General features: G+C 34.2%; 1 protein-coding gene across 5 annotated transcripts in view; it reads left to right on the forward strand.

The window, feature by feature from the left end:
• The window catches only part of LPCAT2 (lysophosphatidylcholine acyltransferase 2), a 118,729-nt gene that overhangs the window by 21,226 nt on the left and 80,892 nt on the right, over positions 1–16,611 (forward strand). For all 5 annotated transcript variants that reach the window (XR_010344834.1, XR_010344835.1, XM_064383076.1 and 2 more), the window contains exons 4-8: positions 139–251; positions 2,238–2,298; positions 4,073–4,131; positions 5,636–5,670; positions 8,837–8,891. Coding sequence is in view for 3 of the 5 variants with exons in the window: in XM_064383076.1 (XP_064239146.1) it covers positions 139–251; positions 2,238–2,298; positions 4,073–4,131; positions 5,636–5,670; positions 8,837–8,891 (323 nt within the window). In the remaining 2 variants the exon portion in view is untranslated. The remainder of the gene's footprint in view (positions 1–138; positions 252–2,237; positions 2,299–4,072; positions 4,132–5,635; positions 5,671–8,836; positions 8,892–16,611) is intronic.

Consider the following 16,611-nt stretch of genomic DNA (forward strand, 5'->3'; position numbering starts at 1 on the left):
TAAATTCATTTTTAAATTGCTCTCTTCAATTTACTCTCATTTTAATTTTCCATACAATGTGTTATATATCCAGAATTATTGCTGTGGTTGCTTTCGCCAAAAAAATGGCATGCCTGTGACTTTTTATTTGTTTTAAAGGACTGTTACGGGCTGTGCAACCAGTATTGGTGTCCCGTGTAGATCCAGATTCCCGAAAAAACACAATAAATGAAATAATAAAGCGAGCAACATCAGGAGGAGAATGGCCCCAGGTAAAACATGGTAGATGTTAATTTAAATATATTGAGAGTTTATTCATTGTATGTATGTAGACTTAATCATTTGGATCCACAGATAGCAATATCTGTGGACACCTATACTAGGTATCTTTAGCATAATAGGTACAGAGTAAATATAGTAGCAAGTATTAAGCAGTCTTCTTTCCCATGAGATGCTCGATGGTATTAAATTTATCATTCTTTTTTATTCTCTAAACTCTTCGAACCAGTTTTCTCTTTGGGTTATAAAAAGTGATTCTCTAACTCTGAATTTAATTGCCACTTTAAAGATGAGATAGGAGATAGATACCTTAGTATCTATGACCATTATACTAAAGTATCTCCTATTTTATTTAAAAATCTTAATTATACAAGCTCAATTATACTTAATATTGTGATGGGTAAGTGATTAAGATCTTTAATTTCAACTGAAATTTATTTAGATAGTGCTTTTCAGTTCAAGGGGCATATCAAAATCACCTGTAGAACTTTTTTTCATACTTTACTATCTCACCATTCACTTCCCTGGAATCCCTTTTGAAAGCAAAGGAGGAGTAACATTTACTGCAAAATAAGCCAAGAGTGATTCTAATAGGAACCCCTTCATCTTTGCCCGGTTGTAAACAATTCATCTCTAGCAGACTAATAGTTCTACAGTGATCTAGCCATACATGATGACATGAAGATGTTAAAGTCCAAGAGGAAGTATGTTACCAAACAGGTGGTTTTAGAAACCAAGATGTGTAAGGAATGATTAAAATGAAGATAGGTGGCAGTTGGAGTAGAGTTTGATTTTTCTCTATGGATCCAAAGAATATATCTAGGACTAGTAAGTGGGAGATAGCAAATAAATAAATTTCAGCTCATTTTGCTCATCTTAAAGAACTTTCAGTCCAGAAGTAAAATGGTCTGATGTGGCATCCTTTTCTAGAGTTTTCAGGCATTGGCTGAACAACCACTTGGGGGGGATATTGTAGAAAGAATTTAAGCATTAGAGCTACTAGGTGATTTTTGAATGGCCCTTCCAGCTCTGAGATTTTATGATTCACTGTATACCCATTAATTTTTAGTAGTTTAGTTGTTAAATTTTCACTGAATAAAGTATATTTGATATTGTATCCCACTGTCATAGGAAACCTACTTTTAAATTGGAGAATGGGATTATACCTATTCATAATTTTTATTTTATAAATAACCTGTTATTGTGGCAATGTAGCCCAATAAGGGTTTTCTTTATCTAATTATCATAAAACCCTTTGCTAACTGCTGTGATTGCAGGAATTTATTTTATTTTATGCACTTAGCAATTTATTCATGGCTAAATTTTAAGGGCATCAGAAAACTAAGTTGCTACTTTACTTAGTTAATGGAGGAAACTAACTTACTGCATATCTTTTACCTTGAAAATGTGAAGAAGGATTTTAAAAGCTAAAAACACTGCCTGAAAAAGAAAAAAGATATTAAGTTGTATTCCATATGTCAACTAATTCAAGTAAACATAAAACACATTGTACACATTTCTTTTTTCCTTTGTCCTCAAGATATAACTGAACTACATGTTGGGAAGTAAATATTATTTAATGGGAAAACTGAAACAAAGTAGGAAATTATTTGGTTAAGGATATATAGCAGAAGAAAGAATTTAATGTAGCCTAATGCAAAATTTGACCATGAATTACACACTAATCTTCTTTTAAGTTTATTCAGATCATTAATATTATCATTATGAGATATTTGTTAAATATATTCTTTATTCAAAGCTTAAATCCATTTTCCAATTATCTTAATAGTCAGACAACTTTTTTTTTCATAAGAAAATTGAATTATCCGATGGTAGCATTCATTAGAATCAAGTGTTAGCCTTTTATTTTATTTTTGCTTTTTAAGCATTGGCAGCTGTTTGTGAAGTCATAAGAAAGCGAGTAAAGAGGTAATTTATTAATTAGATTGAAATATTAAATCTATTCCTTTTTTCCCAAGATACTAGTTTTCCCAGAAGGTACTTGTACTAATCGTTCCTGTTTGATTACTTTTAAACCAGGTGAGAAAAATTAAATTATGTATTCTAACAAAGTAATATGGAAGATTTCTCAAATAATTTTATAGAAATATACAAAATAATTCTTTAGCTTGCTCTGAGCATTTTTTTCTTTTCTGATAGCAAGTTTTTAACATTGTGGATCCACAGAACTTACTCCTTTGCTTTCTTTTGTGGTGTCACAATTCCTTTCCCCTTGTAGTGTCCACTCCATGCATGTGTGCTAGAGATGTGTGGCTGTGAATGCATTTGGGAACCCTCACAGACACGTGAGGTTCTATGTCATCAAGTAGAAAACCTATTTCATTATAATGTCTTCAGATGACTTCTAAGATTTACTTCTTTTTTTAACATTAGAAGTCAGTGAATGCAGCTTTCTTTATAATTTGTAATACTTTAAAATGTTTTTATGTTAGCTGCTAAAATGCTCAGCAGCAGTTATGACTCACTTCTAGTGAGTGTGGTAGTTCTTGCTTCAAGCATTTAGTTTATGTAGATTTTCTTATTTTTCTTTGTCATGATTTTATCATTCCTTAAAATTCTGTTGAGAATGGGAGAAAATTTTTGCAATCTATCCATCTGACAAAGGGCTAATATCCAGAATCTACAAGAAACTTAAACAAATTTTCAGAAAGAAAACAAACAACCCCATCAAAAAGTGGGCTAAGGATATAAACAGACACTTCTCAAAAGAAGACGTTTATGTGGTCAACAAACATATGAAAAAAGGCTCGTCATCACTGGTCATTAGAGAAATGCAAATAAAAACCACAATGAGATACCGTCTCATTCCAGTTAGAATGGGGATCATTAAAAAGTCAGGAAACAACAGATGCTGGAGAGGATGTGGAGAAATAGGAACACTTTTACACCATTGATGGGAGTGTAAATTAGTTCAACCACTGTGGAAGACAGTGTGGTGATTCCTCAAGGATCTAGAACCAGAAATGCCAATTGACCCAGCAACCCCATTGCTGGGTATATATCCAAAGGATATAAATCATTCTACTATAAAGATACATGTACACGTATGTTTATTGCAGCACTGTTCACAATAGCAAAGACTCAGAACCAATCCAAATGCCCATCAATAATAGACTGGATAAAGAAAATGTGGCACATATACACTATGGCACCATGGAATACTATGCAGCCATAAAAAAGGATGAGTTCATGTCCTTTGCAGGAATGAAGCTGGAAACTATCATTCTCAGCAGACTAACACAGATACAGAAAACCAAACACCATATGTTCTCACTTACAAATGCGAGTTGAACAATGAGAACACATGGACACAGGGAAGGGAACATCACATTCTGGGGCCTGTTGGTGGGTCGGGGGCTAGGGGAGGGATAGCATTAGAAGAAATACCTAATGTAGATGACAGGTTGATGACTGCAGCAACACCTCATGGCATATATATACCAATGTAACAAACCTGCACGTTCTGCACATGTATCTGAGAACTTCAAGTTTAATAATTTTTAAAAATTCTGTTGTATATTAACACTTAGAAAATGAAAAAAGTGAATAAATAATGAATAAGCAAATACTTTAAATGGCATAGGCACAGCATTTAATATTTTCTTTCAGTAGTTCTTAATTCAAAAAATCTCTCATTTGGTAAGCACTAGGAATTTACCAACATTTAGCAAATGATTTCTGTTATACATACTCTTAAAATATTTAGTCTGTTTATACTATTTACTAATTTTTTCTTTATCATAAAACTTTTATTCACATAAAAACACATTATAAAATGTAAATGTGGTTGCAGGAGCCTTCATTCCAGGAGTTCCAGTGCAGCCAGTCCTCCTCAGATACCCAAACAAGCTGGTAAGCATAGTATTTTACTACAGGAAGAATTTCAATATTCCTAATAGCACAGATACTCTGGAACCCCTTTTAATATAAAAATAAGATTGTGAACAGATAAATGGTGGAAGCCAATGGGCAAGCTCATTCTGCTCACCACATCTAGTTTTCAAAAATTTGCAAGATAGGCACATATCCACTGATACCAATATTAAATATTATTTTGCTATTACTGAACTTCAGGAAGATATTTCTTTAGCCTCTACTCTGTTGTCACCATGTTGGTGTGATTAATTCCAAGATTAGGGTCTCATTAGAATGAATAGTAAAAATTTGTGATTTTCATTAACTCTAGAAGGAAACTTTTCCTGATTCAGTGGTCATTACTAGTGAAGAAGTATTGAAATAGCAGGATAAATATGAGACGCTTGGTCTTTCATTACTGGCTCAGTACTTACTAATTGTGTGAGCCTTGGTAGCAAGTAGATTAATTAAATAAGAAAATATCTGAGAAGAACTTTACTTTTTTTTTTTTTTGAGACAGAGTCTTACTCTGTTACCCAGACTGGAGTACAATGGCGTGATCTTGGCTCACTGCAACCTCCGCCTCCTGGGTTCAAGTTATTCTCTCTCCTGTCTCAGCCTCCTGAGTAGCTGGAAATACAGGCATGCTCCACCAGGCCTTGCTAATTTTTGAACATTTAATGGAGACAGGGGTTCAACATGTTGGCCAGGCTGCTCTTGAACTCCTGACCTCAAGTAATCAACCCTCCTTGCCCTCTTAAAGTCCTGGGATTACAGGCATGAACCACCGTGCCCGGCCTAATTTAACATCTTATATAAAGTCCAGAGTTGCCTCAGGAAGTAGTCTCTTCTGCTCCAGTTGAGTTACATTGTTGTCCTCTAGATATTGATTGTACCATGATTTTCCTAAAGAAAGACTTTTGAGGAAATGTTTTGGTTCTGAGAGAAACTTTCTTTACTAGAGAATTTATATAAAAAGCCAGGATATAATTATTAGTTGTCTCTACTATTTAAGATTAAGAGTTACTGATGAAATCAATTTCTATATAGAGGCTGGTTTTTCAACCTTAGACATCTATGGCTAAAGAAGGAATTAAGATCTATCAAACTTATTCGTTGTACTTCTGCCTATAGGTTTGAGTTTATCATATGTTCAAATTCTTTCATTTCTCCCAAATAAGCATGTTTTCTTTTGAAAACTGATGTATTCTGGGTTTTTTTAAAGCAAATTAATTATCCAGATATGTTCATATTAGAAGAAAAGTGACTAAGCATGTACAATAGTTTTTAAAAAATTCAGAACATGTTATTTCATAAAAAGTTGGTGACATTAGGAAGATCTTTGCTATGTAGATATGTAATCCAATAATATATTTATTTTACTTCTCAACATTTTGCTTTTAATTTCAGAAAATAAATACATGAATCCTTATATTAAAATAAGATCTTTATTTCGTATTTTTCCTCTAGACTAACAGCTAAAATAATTTTGTTATTATAGGATACTGTGACCTGGACATGGCAAGGATATACATTGTAAGCCACTTATGTCTATTATTAGTTTCTATAAATTTTATTTTAGTGAAGAAAAAGAAAGATTGTTTATTCATTTTTTAACAAGTGTAATTTAAAACATATTGTTATCTTTAAAAATTTAAAAATTTCTGATCAGAGTCTTAAATCGTATTACTGATAAGTCTCTGTAAGAGCATCACTATTTTGACCACTAACCCCTGGTGTCTCCTGTATGCAAAATTCTAGTCATCTGTCCTATTCAAGTGGATCTCAAGTGTTTGTCTGCTAGTTTGTAAGTGACCTAATTTGTGTCATAGTTAGCTTTAATTGTGTAGTTTTATTTCCATTGCAGATTTGGCATTACCTAGTGTCTCCATTCTTACTATGTTGGTTTAAGCCATTCAGAAACATTTAGTCATATGGCCTGAAATAGCTATGAAGTGTCTGATATTCAGAGTTGAAAAAATAGCTAACCAAGATTTCAGTTCTGCTCTTGGATTTGAAAAGCATTGGAATCAGCAGTTTCTATAAGCACTTAAGAGAGGAGAGGAATATAGTTTCATTATTAAGCAAGCTGATGTGAAGTAGGCCTTTAAAAAGAACAGAACATGTAGAAACTTGGTTTCTCTCCAGATCTTTTGTTTAGTTCTCTCTGAACAAATCTCAGCCTGTTTAAATTTTGGTGAGAGCCATATGAAACACCTAGATTTGCAGACTTCCCCTAGGGGCTTACCCAGTTTTCATATTGTCAAGCACAAAGCTTAGATAACGTTGTTGATGAATAGGTGACAATCACTTAGAAATATTTAAGGAAATCATCAAGGGCCTTCACATACATTGTAGGCATTTTTAGATACTTTCCTCATAATCCAGCCAACTTCTGAAATCAAAATTTTTTACTACTGCATAATTTCTTCACTTTTTGTATTTGTAAATTGCTTTGAAATAATAAATTTAAATCAGAATAGGTAACTGATGGGCCAGTAGAATAAATATTAATACATATGAAACATTTATATTCTTGTTATGCTTCAGTCCTTGATAATTGAAGATAAGCAAATCACACCAAAAATAAAGAACATAAATTTTAGAGGATATCTAAACAGCATATTATCTTTCACTTACCAGGAAATCAATTTATTCATTTGACTAAAATACATGTTTCGTGGCACTACTGATTTTGAATTCCTGATTGCTTTTATACATGGGAGAATTAGGAGAAACAGGTAGTATGAAAGTATTTGGGAAAATGAAGTGACTTAATAATGGATGCGTAGCATACTTCAGCTTCCTGAGGTGCGCCTTCCTCCCGGCCTTTATAGGTTAAGTTCCTAACAGAGATAGTGACTTGGGTTCACTATGTGGTCAATAGGAATTTTTATTTTTTATTGCACAGCAGTCCAGGTTAATGTGCAGATCAAATAGAAGAAAGCTTTTCTAGAAGAGGAACTGGGGCTAGACAACATAATAGATGGGTTTAGTTAATCTAGCCTTCTCAACTGAGAAGTATGTGAGAAAAGGAAAAGGAAATTAGGAGAGAGAATTCAGGAATGAAAGAGAGAAAAAATATTTTGAGAGTCAAAGATTTTTCAGGACTTTTAGACAAACACAAAATCTTTAGAAGGCGCAGCTTTGTTTTGTTTGAATGCCACATTGCACCTGTCTATCTATTGCAAATCTCACTTCCACTTTTGTCTTCTCATCCACTTCAGACTATTGTTAGCACTGTCTCTCTTACTTCTAAATAAATTTTCTCAATGACCCTTGCTCAAAGTCCTACTCCAGACACAGATTCTAAGAAATGGATTTTATACCAAAACAAATATCCCAAGGGAAAGGAGACTCAGAATAAACTTAGAGAAGTTTTGTATCAGTTAAGAAGTATTCAGTCTGTCTGTAGGGTGGACGAGACGGGTTAATTGAGACTTCGTGTGTGGTTTTATATGTTTTACAGTATGCAGAATTTTCAGAACAGAATATGCATCTATTCAAATACTTGAATTCCACAGCTCTATTTAAATAATTAAAAAGAATTTACAGTGGATGGTGTGGATTGACTTTAGAGTTTAAAGATAGTAAAAGATTTTTTTCCTTTCAGATGGAAGATTTGCGAACTAACACATTAACAATTTATAATTAATTATGAAAGTGATAAATCTACTTTCTAAATTATTTCTTTTAACTAAATTATTAAGGTCCTAAATTCCTTAAATAAGTCCCCTCAGGTAATTTTTAAAGAAAAAATTATATTTTAATTTCTGAACAGTGAAAAGAGATTGGTTGGTTCTTTTCTTAAATGTGTAGTCTAATCCACTCTGCCTGATTTCTGGGTCAGTTGTCTAATGAGGCTAAATTAAAAATCCCATAGAAATCTTACCCAGAGAATCTGAATATGTACTGGAAAGCTACAAGTGGGAACAACTATTTCAAACATTATCTTTGAGAGGGTTGCTTAATCACTTTAAAGACAGTCTTTGCCTGCCTTTACAATGAAATTTGAAACTTTTCAGATTTCCTCATAACTAAAACATTTGTAAATAACTGGGACAACTTTGATAAAGCTTCTGCTTTTAAGAAAAGGCCCATTGATTTTTTTTTTAATGTCAAAAAGAGTTAAGAAATGTAATGATCTACCTAGGAGTTTTCTTATACACATATTTACATACCTTAAAATGTGGCCTTAGGTAGTTTCTCTAGGGACTTGCGCCTTTGAGTCTGTGTTGTCAAGGAAACTTCAAATTTGTGGTTTAGTCTGTTGAGCTGAGGCTCTCACTCAAATACATATTTGGTATTCATTTGGTGATTTAATTTTCGAATAAAAATTGTCAAGAATACTTGTCTAAGCCGGGCACAGTGGCTTACACTTGTAGTCCCAGCTACATGGGAGACTGAGGTAGGAGAATCACCTGAGTCCAGGAGGTTGAGGCTGCAGTGAGCTGTGATTATGCCACTGCACTCCAGCCTGGGTGACAGAGTAAGACCCTGTCTCCAATAAAAGAAGAAGAAGAAAAATAAGTATAGTTGTCTAGGCCCAAAATGTGTTATTGCTGCAGCGTAGCATTTATAAATGCAAAACATATATGTAGTGTGATATGGGAGTATTTGTGTATAAAGAAATGATTGCTGAATAATGTAAGATGATACTTGCATTATTGTATAAAGATAGCCCTTTCTTTTTTCTCTTCAGCATTCAGCTTTGTATGCTTACTTTCTGCCAGCTCTTCACAAAGGTAGAAGTTGAGGTAAGTCATTCAAAATGTAGCTTTGGAACTTGAGATTTGGCCTTTCCTTTAATTTTGAATTTCTAGTCTAGAGAGTCCAGATACAAAGGTCCATCACCCATAACATAAACCTTGGTGTTTTACAAATTGTGTATATAAACCTAGGCTGTCAGATTTAGCCCTTAAAATCATGTTAGAAAACACCTCTAGATTCTGGGAACTTGAAATATGTAACCACCCTGGCTGGCCAGAGGGTCATCACCTGCTCTCATTTTTTTTTTTAACTCCTTTTAATGCTGACCTCTGCCAAACTGAATGTGTTTCTACATTCTGACAAAAGGAGCTGACCGTAGCTGATAGAGCCCCACACCTCCTTAAAGAAAATGTTTTGTGAAAGCTAAGAGATGCTACTTGGGGTCTAGGGGAGAGACATAGGGGTCATAAGCCCTCACTGTGAAATCACTTTGCACATGAAAAGCCCAAGGAAATTATATCTGGGAGGCAGCTCATAACATCATTCACAGGACAATCCTGGTTTGAGTTACAGTGGCAGGTAGTGAGAGAGGTGTTATTATAGCATTCTGAAAATTTTGACCAGGTTTTTAAGGCTCTAAAGGTTAGTTCCAGAACTGTTCTTAGTTTCTAGATATGATGTAGAGTAGACCTCAGAATTCAGAATTTGGTGGGTTTTAGCAATACCCTCAGGTAGTCTCTGAAGAGAGACAGTTTGATTGTGGGTCTCCTGGATTTTCTAATTGCATCCATGAGTTGTGTAATGAAAGCCTTATACAGAGTTCTGAGTGGGGACTACTGCCTAAGTGACAGGACTGTGGAATTTAATTCATATGAATACTATTTTGCTTTGTTGGATAGCTTAGTGATTTGGCCATTTAGAGATTGTCAGCAATTCCAAATGAGTTAGGAGGGCAAATTACATTTCAGAATGAGTTTAGTGAAATTTTCTTGAGATTTGCCTGTTTTCTGCCTGTCTTGAAAATATCTGTCTATTAATTATATTTTGCACCTCCCCACTTTGAAAACCAGCTCAGTGTCTCTCATTGTGGCCAAAAAAACCCACATTTGTGCTTGAGTTTTTCTTAGAGGTTCCTGGGGGAAAAAAAAAAAACTAATTTAATAAGTTTAGGAAGTATTAAGGTAAACAAAATGAATTTTTTTTTTTCTCAAGACTACTCAGTGCCTTTGAAATGTCTGACTTATAGAACCATTTTCTCTGGATATCTCCCAGAACCAGTGTTCTGTAGAATGCATTTCAGGAAGCTCTATATGCTAATATTTCTAAATACTCTGACACTGTTCTTGCTTCTTTAAGAGCTGCTCAGGCGGTCTAGGCCGGTTTTACTTTTCTAAAAAAGCAAGAAAACTCTTACTTTTAAAAAGCCGTGCTGTCTTCTCTGCAAGACATTGTCTCCCTCTCAATTTGTCTCTCTCTAGCTACAACAAGATCTAGCAACAGATGTAGAAATGTACACAGAGCTATCCTTTTTCGTCTTAGCATGTCAGTGGTCAAACTGCATTACAACAGAGGTATTCAGATTCCTCTTTTTTTTTTTTTTTGCCGTGACCATTATTACCACATTTCCTTTTTGTGTCATGGCTTTCTTTTTTTTAAAACATTATAATATTTGCGTTCTCCAGCTAGTTCTGAGACCTATTTGGATTGTATTTTTCTGGCAAAGAAAACAATGTAGTCTTTGTTCCATAACTTCACAAGTAAAATGACTTTTTGCTGCATGAAAATAGCCACATCAACAAAGATTTGATGAATTAGAATTGTGGTGCAGAACAAGAGGATGAGAATTTGTGGACTTCAAATTTAGTACAGATATTCTTATTTTCATTATGTTTATTTTAAATTTATGATTCTCCCTTCCACTCAGGTGACTCCTAAATACTTTATGATATTTTGATATTTTAATACTCACTTTGGGATTTAACTGAAAATGTATCCCAGCAGCCCTTCAGGCACTAAGTATACCACACCCTGGCTTGAGGCTCTGAAGAGCTGAACCATCTCTGAGGTGCCATCTTTTCCACCGTGTCTGCTGAGGCCCATCTTGAGATTGGTTTGTGGTCTCGGTACATTTAGTTGCTCCAGTTTCAATTGTCTTGGTTGTTCTCAAGTAACTCCTTTTTTATTTTAAATTGATGGAAATCCTTGCTATTATCTTATTTTAAACATGGTTTTGGAACTTCTTAAATATTAGGTAAACCTAATTCAAGATATATTATTCAAGAATATGGTATTAATTTTATGGTTTTTAAATTGAACTTGGAGTGAATTGTTAAAGTGCCTTTTAGACACTCTTGCTTTTGTGAGTCACATGACATCCCATTATGTTGGCTGCCATATCCTTTAGTTTCACAAGTCTCCCCTCAGTAATGATGATTACCAAACTCTTTAATTACCAAGATCATTACATATCTAAGATGTAATAAATCTAATATTTAGGAATATTTTCTTACCACCTCTTCCCAGCCCGCTCTGCTTCCCAACATAGAGACATACAGTATTTTTGAAAAGGTTATTATTTTCTCAACTCTTGGATCTTAAAAATATAGTAAGTTCTAAACCTCATGTCCTGTGTAATTGTTCTTCCTGCATCCTTGAACAATGATAAAGACGTGTGTCTACAGAATGGTTCTACTAAAAGTTATTCTTTGAATTGTAATGTGGCATAATGGGTGTTCTTAAAGTATCTTTTAGTCATACTTTTATCAACCAGCTATTTCACAAATACGCCTTTATAATGATAAGGCTTAGGATAGAGGAAATAAGATAGCTAGTAGGAAGCATTGCAAAAGTGACATAAATGAAGAGTCTGCTAGTTTATCTCATGAGAGAGAATACATGCTAAATCAGACTATAAAGCACTAAGTGGGCAGCAGCTAGTTTATGAATGGAAACTAGCCATTCACACTAACTGTGCAGTTAGTTTCCTTCATAGGCTATATCTCAGTTTGTATTCAAAGCATGTTGACTTTAGAAGCCATGTAGTGTATATTATAGATACATAAAAATTGTCTGTACTGGACATATTAAACATATAATAAGTCCTCCCTTATCTGTAGGGGATATGTTCCAAGACCCCCAGTGAATGCTTGAAACTGCAGAACGTACCAAACCCTGTATATACTAAGGTTTTTCCTAAACATACATACCTCCAATACAATTTAATTTATAAAATAAGCACAGTAAGAGATTAACAGTAATAACCAATTATAAAATAGAACAGCTTTAACAATATATATAATAAGAGTTGAATGTGAATGTGGTCTCTCTCTCTCTCTCTCTGTCAAAATCTCATTGTACTATACTCATCTCTCTTCTTGTGATGAAGAAAGGATGGAGCAGGATGGCATGAAATTTCATCACCCTATTCAGAATGGCATGCAATTTAAACTTATGAATTGTTTATTTCCAGAATTTTCCATATAATGTGTTGGGACTATGGTTGACTGTTGGTACCTGAAACCACAGAAAGCAAAACCCCAGATAAGGGAGACTACTGTATTTTCTTTAGGAAAATTCCTTTACAAAGCTTATAGTGAGCTTATAGTAGCTAGCATTAGGTCTAAAATACTTTGTGGTGGGCAATTCATTTCCTTAAAGTAATAGAAAAGTTTTTTTTTTTTTTAATTTAAAAAGAATGTCTGATTTAGGAAAGGATCATAATAAGGAGTATTATGATCAACAGCTCTACATATATATCACTTTTAAGATCTTTAGAGAGCTAATTACTTAGGAAAGATCGAAAGGCATTTATATAGTTTATTTAAATATCCAAATGCACTAAAATTATTTGTAGTTTTTAATCTAAAATGAGCCTTTTAGAAAACCTCAATCACACAACTACACACACACACACACACACACACACACATGCCCTACATATATACTTGTTCTAACAAAGCTAATTTTGTCTGAAACTTGGTAATATTCTGGAATTTGTCAATACTAAATAGAGAAATAGAGTGTTATAAAAAGGGTATTAACTGGAGTTTTTTTTCTAATCCTGTTATTACCTACCTCTGTGTGCTTGAGAAAATTAAACCTTTCTAAGCCTGCATTCTCACTGGAAAAATGGGGATATAACACTTAATTTATAGAGTTTTGAGGATTAATAAGGTTACTTATGTGCTGGCACATAGTAAGTGTTCAATAAGCACTAATGTTTACTTTCCATCTCATCTAGATGTTTCTGTTCTTTTGGAAAGGAAGCAGCAAGAGTTGTTTATAAATACCTTCCTTCTTTTGCATTTTTTCTCTTCAAAGATTTAAAAGAAGAATTATAGAAAGAACTAGAAATGCATGTTTAAGATTGTCCTTTTAAAATTCATTTCTGTTACAAGGAAAAAAGAAAAGATTTATTATGTATCATAATTCCTCAGTCTACCTCTTCCTTATCATTTATTTAGTAGAAAGGAATGTGCTTGATGTGGTTAAGAAAAAAATGAATAAACTAGCTTTATTGATACTGAGCATTTATGTAAGTGACTGACTTTGGTTGATGGATGTCTTAAATAGTAGACTGAAGAATTTTGTATCTTGCTTGTATGTAATTTAAGGCCCAAGAGGAAGTAGGGTACTCTGGGACCAAAAGCACAAACAAGAGATATTAATCTGAGAAACATGTTGATTAGTCTCTTCCTCATCTGGGACAGGATGGTGCAGAGTTAAGTATGGTAAAGGTACGGAGAATACTGTATTTGAAAGGAGAGGGGAGTGGAGCTATGAAGCCAGTTTCAGATGCAAAAAAAAAAAAGGAATAAGTTAACATAAGCTGTCTTGTTTATAAAGTTGAAAGTGAAGTATCATTTATCCAGGGAGAGTGAGGTAAAAGTTCAATTGCAACTTGAAAAGCATGGAACATATGTAACACTGTTAGCATCTCTCAGTGGTCCCTAATAGGAATATGAAGGCAAGATCAGAAGAGGTGGCTGAGGCTGTGTGATTGGCACTATGGGCATGGCAGAAGTGAAAGATTCTAAGTAACAGGTCGTACAGGTCGACTTGAGAAGCATCTGACTCTCAAGTCCAGTTTTGATAGGCAGGGAGATGTTGCCAGAGAGAGTGGATGAAGAGGGATGATTAGATCCAGATGTGACCATTAGGTTGTCATGGTCTATGAAAGACCAGATTAGGGGAGAAATAAACACTAATAGATAATGAGGAAAAACTGATTGAAGAACTTATCAGAGATTAGAGTCATAAGTTTATTTCCATGAGTGAGTTAAGTTGAGAAGAATATCTGTGGCCAAGATGTCAAGCAGATCATCAGTGTGAATACAGAGGATACTGAGAGAAGATGAAGTTAGAAAGGAAAACTTGGCGGCTTGGATTCATTGGGATATAAAGATGTGTGTTGGGAACCATAAAAGATAGTGGCACTGATGTTCCCCTCTCTTTGATTGATTTTCCTTTCCAAATAAAGGATACATGGATACTGTGAGCCTTGAATGACTGTACAAAATGGAAATGTGATATACAGGGCAAGGTCTTATCCTAGGAGAGGTGACTTTTTATTAGAATTTCCACTGAATTGCTTCTCAGGAGAAATGGGGACTCCAAGGCCCATGGGTGTCAAATTTAGGATTTTAATTATTTTGTACTCTCAGTGGAACTTATTTCCTTAAGAATAAAATGCTATGACAATGTGAGAGCTATTAAAAATCATTTTATGAAAAATACTACCTGCACTAATAGAAACTAAACCCATATTTCATTGTATTATGTTTGGTTAACAGTGTAGCAGCAAATTATTTTTCAAGGTTTTCAGTATGTACTTTTATGACCTACACATCAAGTGTATTATAAATGGTTGTTTGGCCTTTTTAAAAAATGAAGAATTATATGGCAATTTGAAACTTTAATTTCTTACACTATTTTGTTAGAGATTTTATGAACATTAATTTCAACTTTCTGGTTTTTTTTAATGTCATACTAAGCAAATGCAAGAAATTTTGCTAGATCAGGATGCAGGGAATTTTTAGAAATATTTCTTTGCAGATAGTTATTCTAGATATATAAGGATGTGGGGACCTCTGGTGGCTTAGTTTATTTTTCCTATTAAAGAACAACTATGCAAAATAGAGAGCCACACACAGAATTCCAATTGGGAAGGACTTTAGAGATCATTTAGTTAAATTTTTTTGTTTGACAGGAGAGGGCACTGAGGCTCAGAAAGGCTAAATGACTTTTCCAGGATCACACGGCAGATCTCAAGCAGCAACCCAGTCCAACAACTCTTTCTGCAGGATGTGGCTGCCCTCTTGAGAGAAAGTAATCAGATAAATGTGAAAAGTAAAAATGTCCTATAACATATTGTTCTATAATTCCTATACATTTTATCTTAAAAAATGCAACTTGCATCCATGCCATCCTCCACATCCTCACTCCCTCTCCTGAAGGTCTTATTCTCTCTCTCTCTCATGATTGCAGTTGCTTCCAGCCATTCTCCCCACTCTTAGTCTCTTCTTTGGGGCATACCCTGAAGTTACCACTCAAAAACTCGGACCTGGTCATGTCATTCCCTTGCTTAAACGTCACCTGAGATACCAATGCTTACAGCTTTCTTAATATGATTGACAAGATTTGAAAATAGGTTCATTTGGGGAAAATACAATATTTTTAACTTCTTCTAGTTTCATTCTTTATTTATCAAATGGAAGTGGTAGGATTTACCTCAAGGAATTGTTTAGAGAGTTAATCATGTAAAGCCCCTAATATAAAATACCCAGCACACAGTAGATGCTTAATGGATGGTAACTCTTATTGGTGAATTTAGCTCATTGTTTCATAAATTTCTACCCTACTGCATGGAGAGCTTCTTGAGGGCAGGGACTTTGTTGTGGTGTTTTTAGGGCTTAGTGCAGTGCCTGAGCACCTATTACGGAAGAAGAATTAATGAAATAAAATAATGTATGTAAAACACCTAGCATGATGTCCTGTTTGTAGTTATAATTCAATAAATATAACTATTGGCAAAATCTCACTTAACCTTTAAAAGCCAGGATCAAGTATTAGTTCTTCTATAGAGTATCCTTAACAGAATTAGCTTTCTTGTGTGCACTCTCTCCCTAGGCACCAGCTTCCTCTTTGGCTGCATTTCCCTGGCCCCTGACAAAATTAATCCTTTCCTACCTCTTGCTCTCATACTCCTGGAAGGATGGTTAGTGGGGAAAATAAGGTTTTTTGAATCTGACAAATCTTGGGCTGAATTCTGGCCATGTGACTTGTATGCATTTAGGTAAGTTAATTAAGCTATTGAGCCCCATCTATAATTGGGGGTAATAAGGGTAATGACACTTAGCATATGCGGTTATTAATGTGTTGGTCTATCCTATTAAAATATTGATCTTCTTTAGAGGAGGGAATAGGGTCCTATTAATCTTGCCTGGTATATAGTAGGTGCTGAAAAATATGTAATGACTTGAATATGGCACTAAAACCTTGTTAATGTTAGAAAACCATAAATAAAAACAAGAACAGAACAATTGAAGCATCACAGAACATCAAGTGGAGAAAAAGTATAATTAAAAATGCTAAAGCAAAAAATGGTGTTAAGCAAAAACTGTAAAGCCAATACTAAGAGTTTTTTTTAAAGCAGAATAAATGATAAAACATAAAGTTCAAACAAATAATGAAAACTATGAAAGACAAAAATAAAAAAGTTTTCACATAAAGGGATGGGAGTAGTAGAAAATGCAGTTCTAGGAGTAA

The sequence above is a fragment of the Aotus nancymaae genome, unplaced genomic scaffold (genome assembly GCF_030222135.1).
Source record: "Aotus nancymaae isolate 86718 unplaced genomic scaffold, 86718_ANA_hifiasm-v0.15.2.pri h1tg000030l, whole genome shotgun sequence".
Classification (NCBI taxonomy): domain Eukaryota; kingdom Metazoa; phylum Chordata; class Mammalia; order Primates; family Aotidae; genus Aotus; species Aotus nancymaae.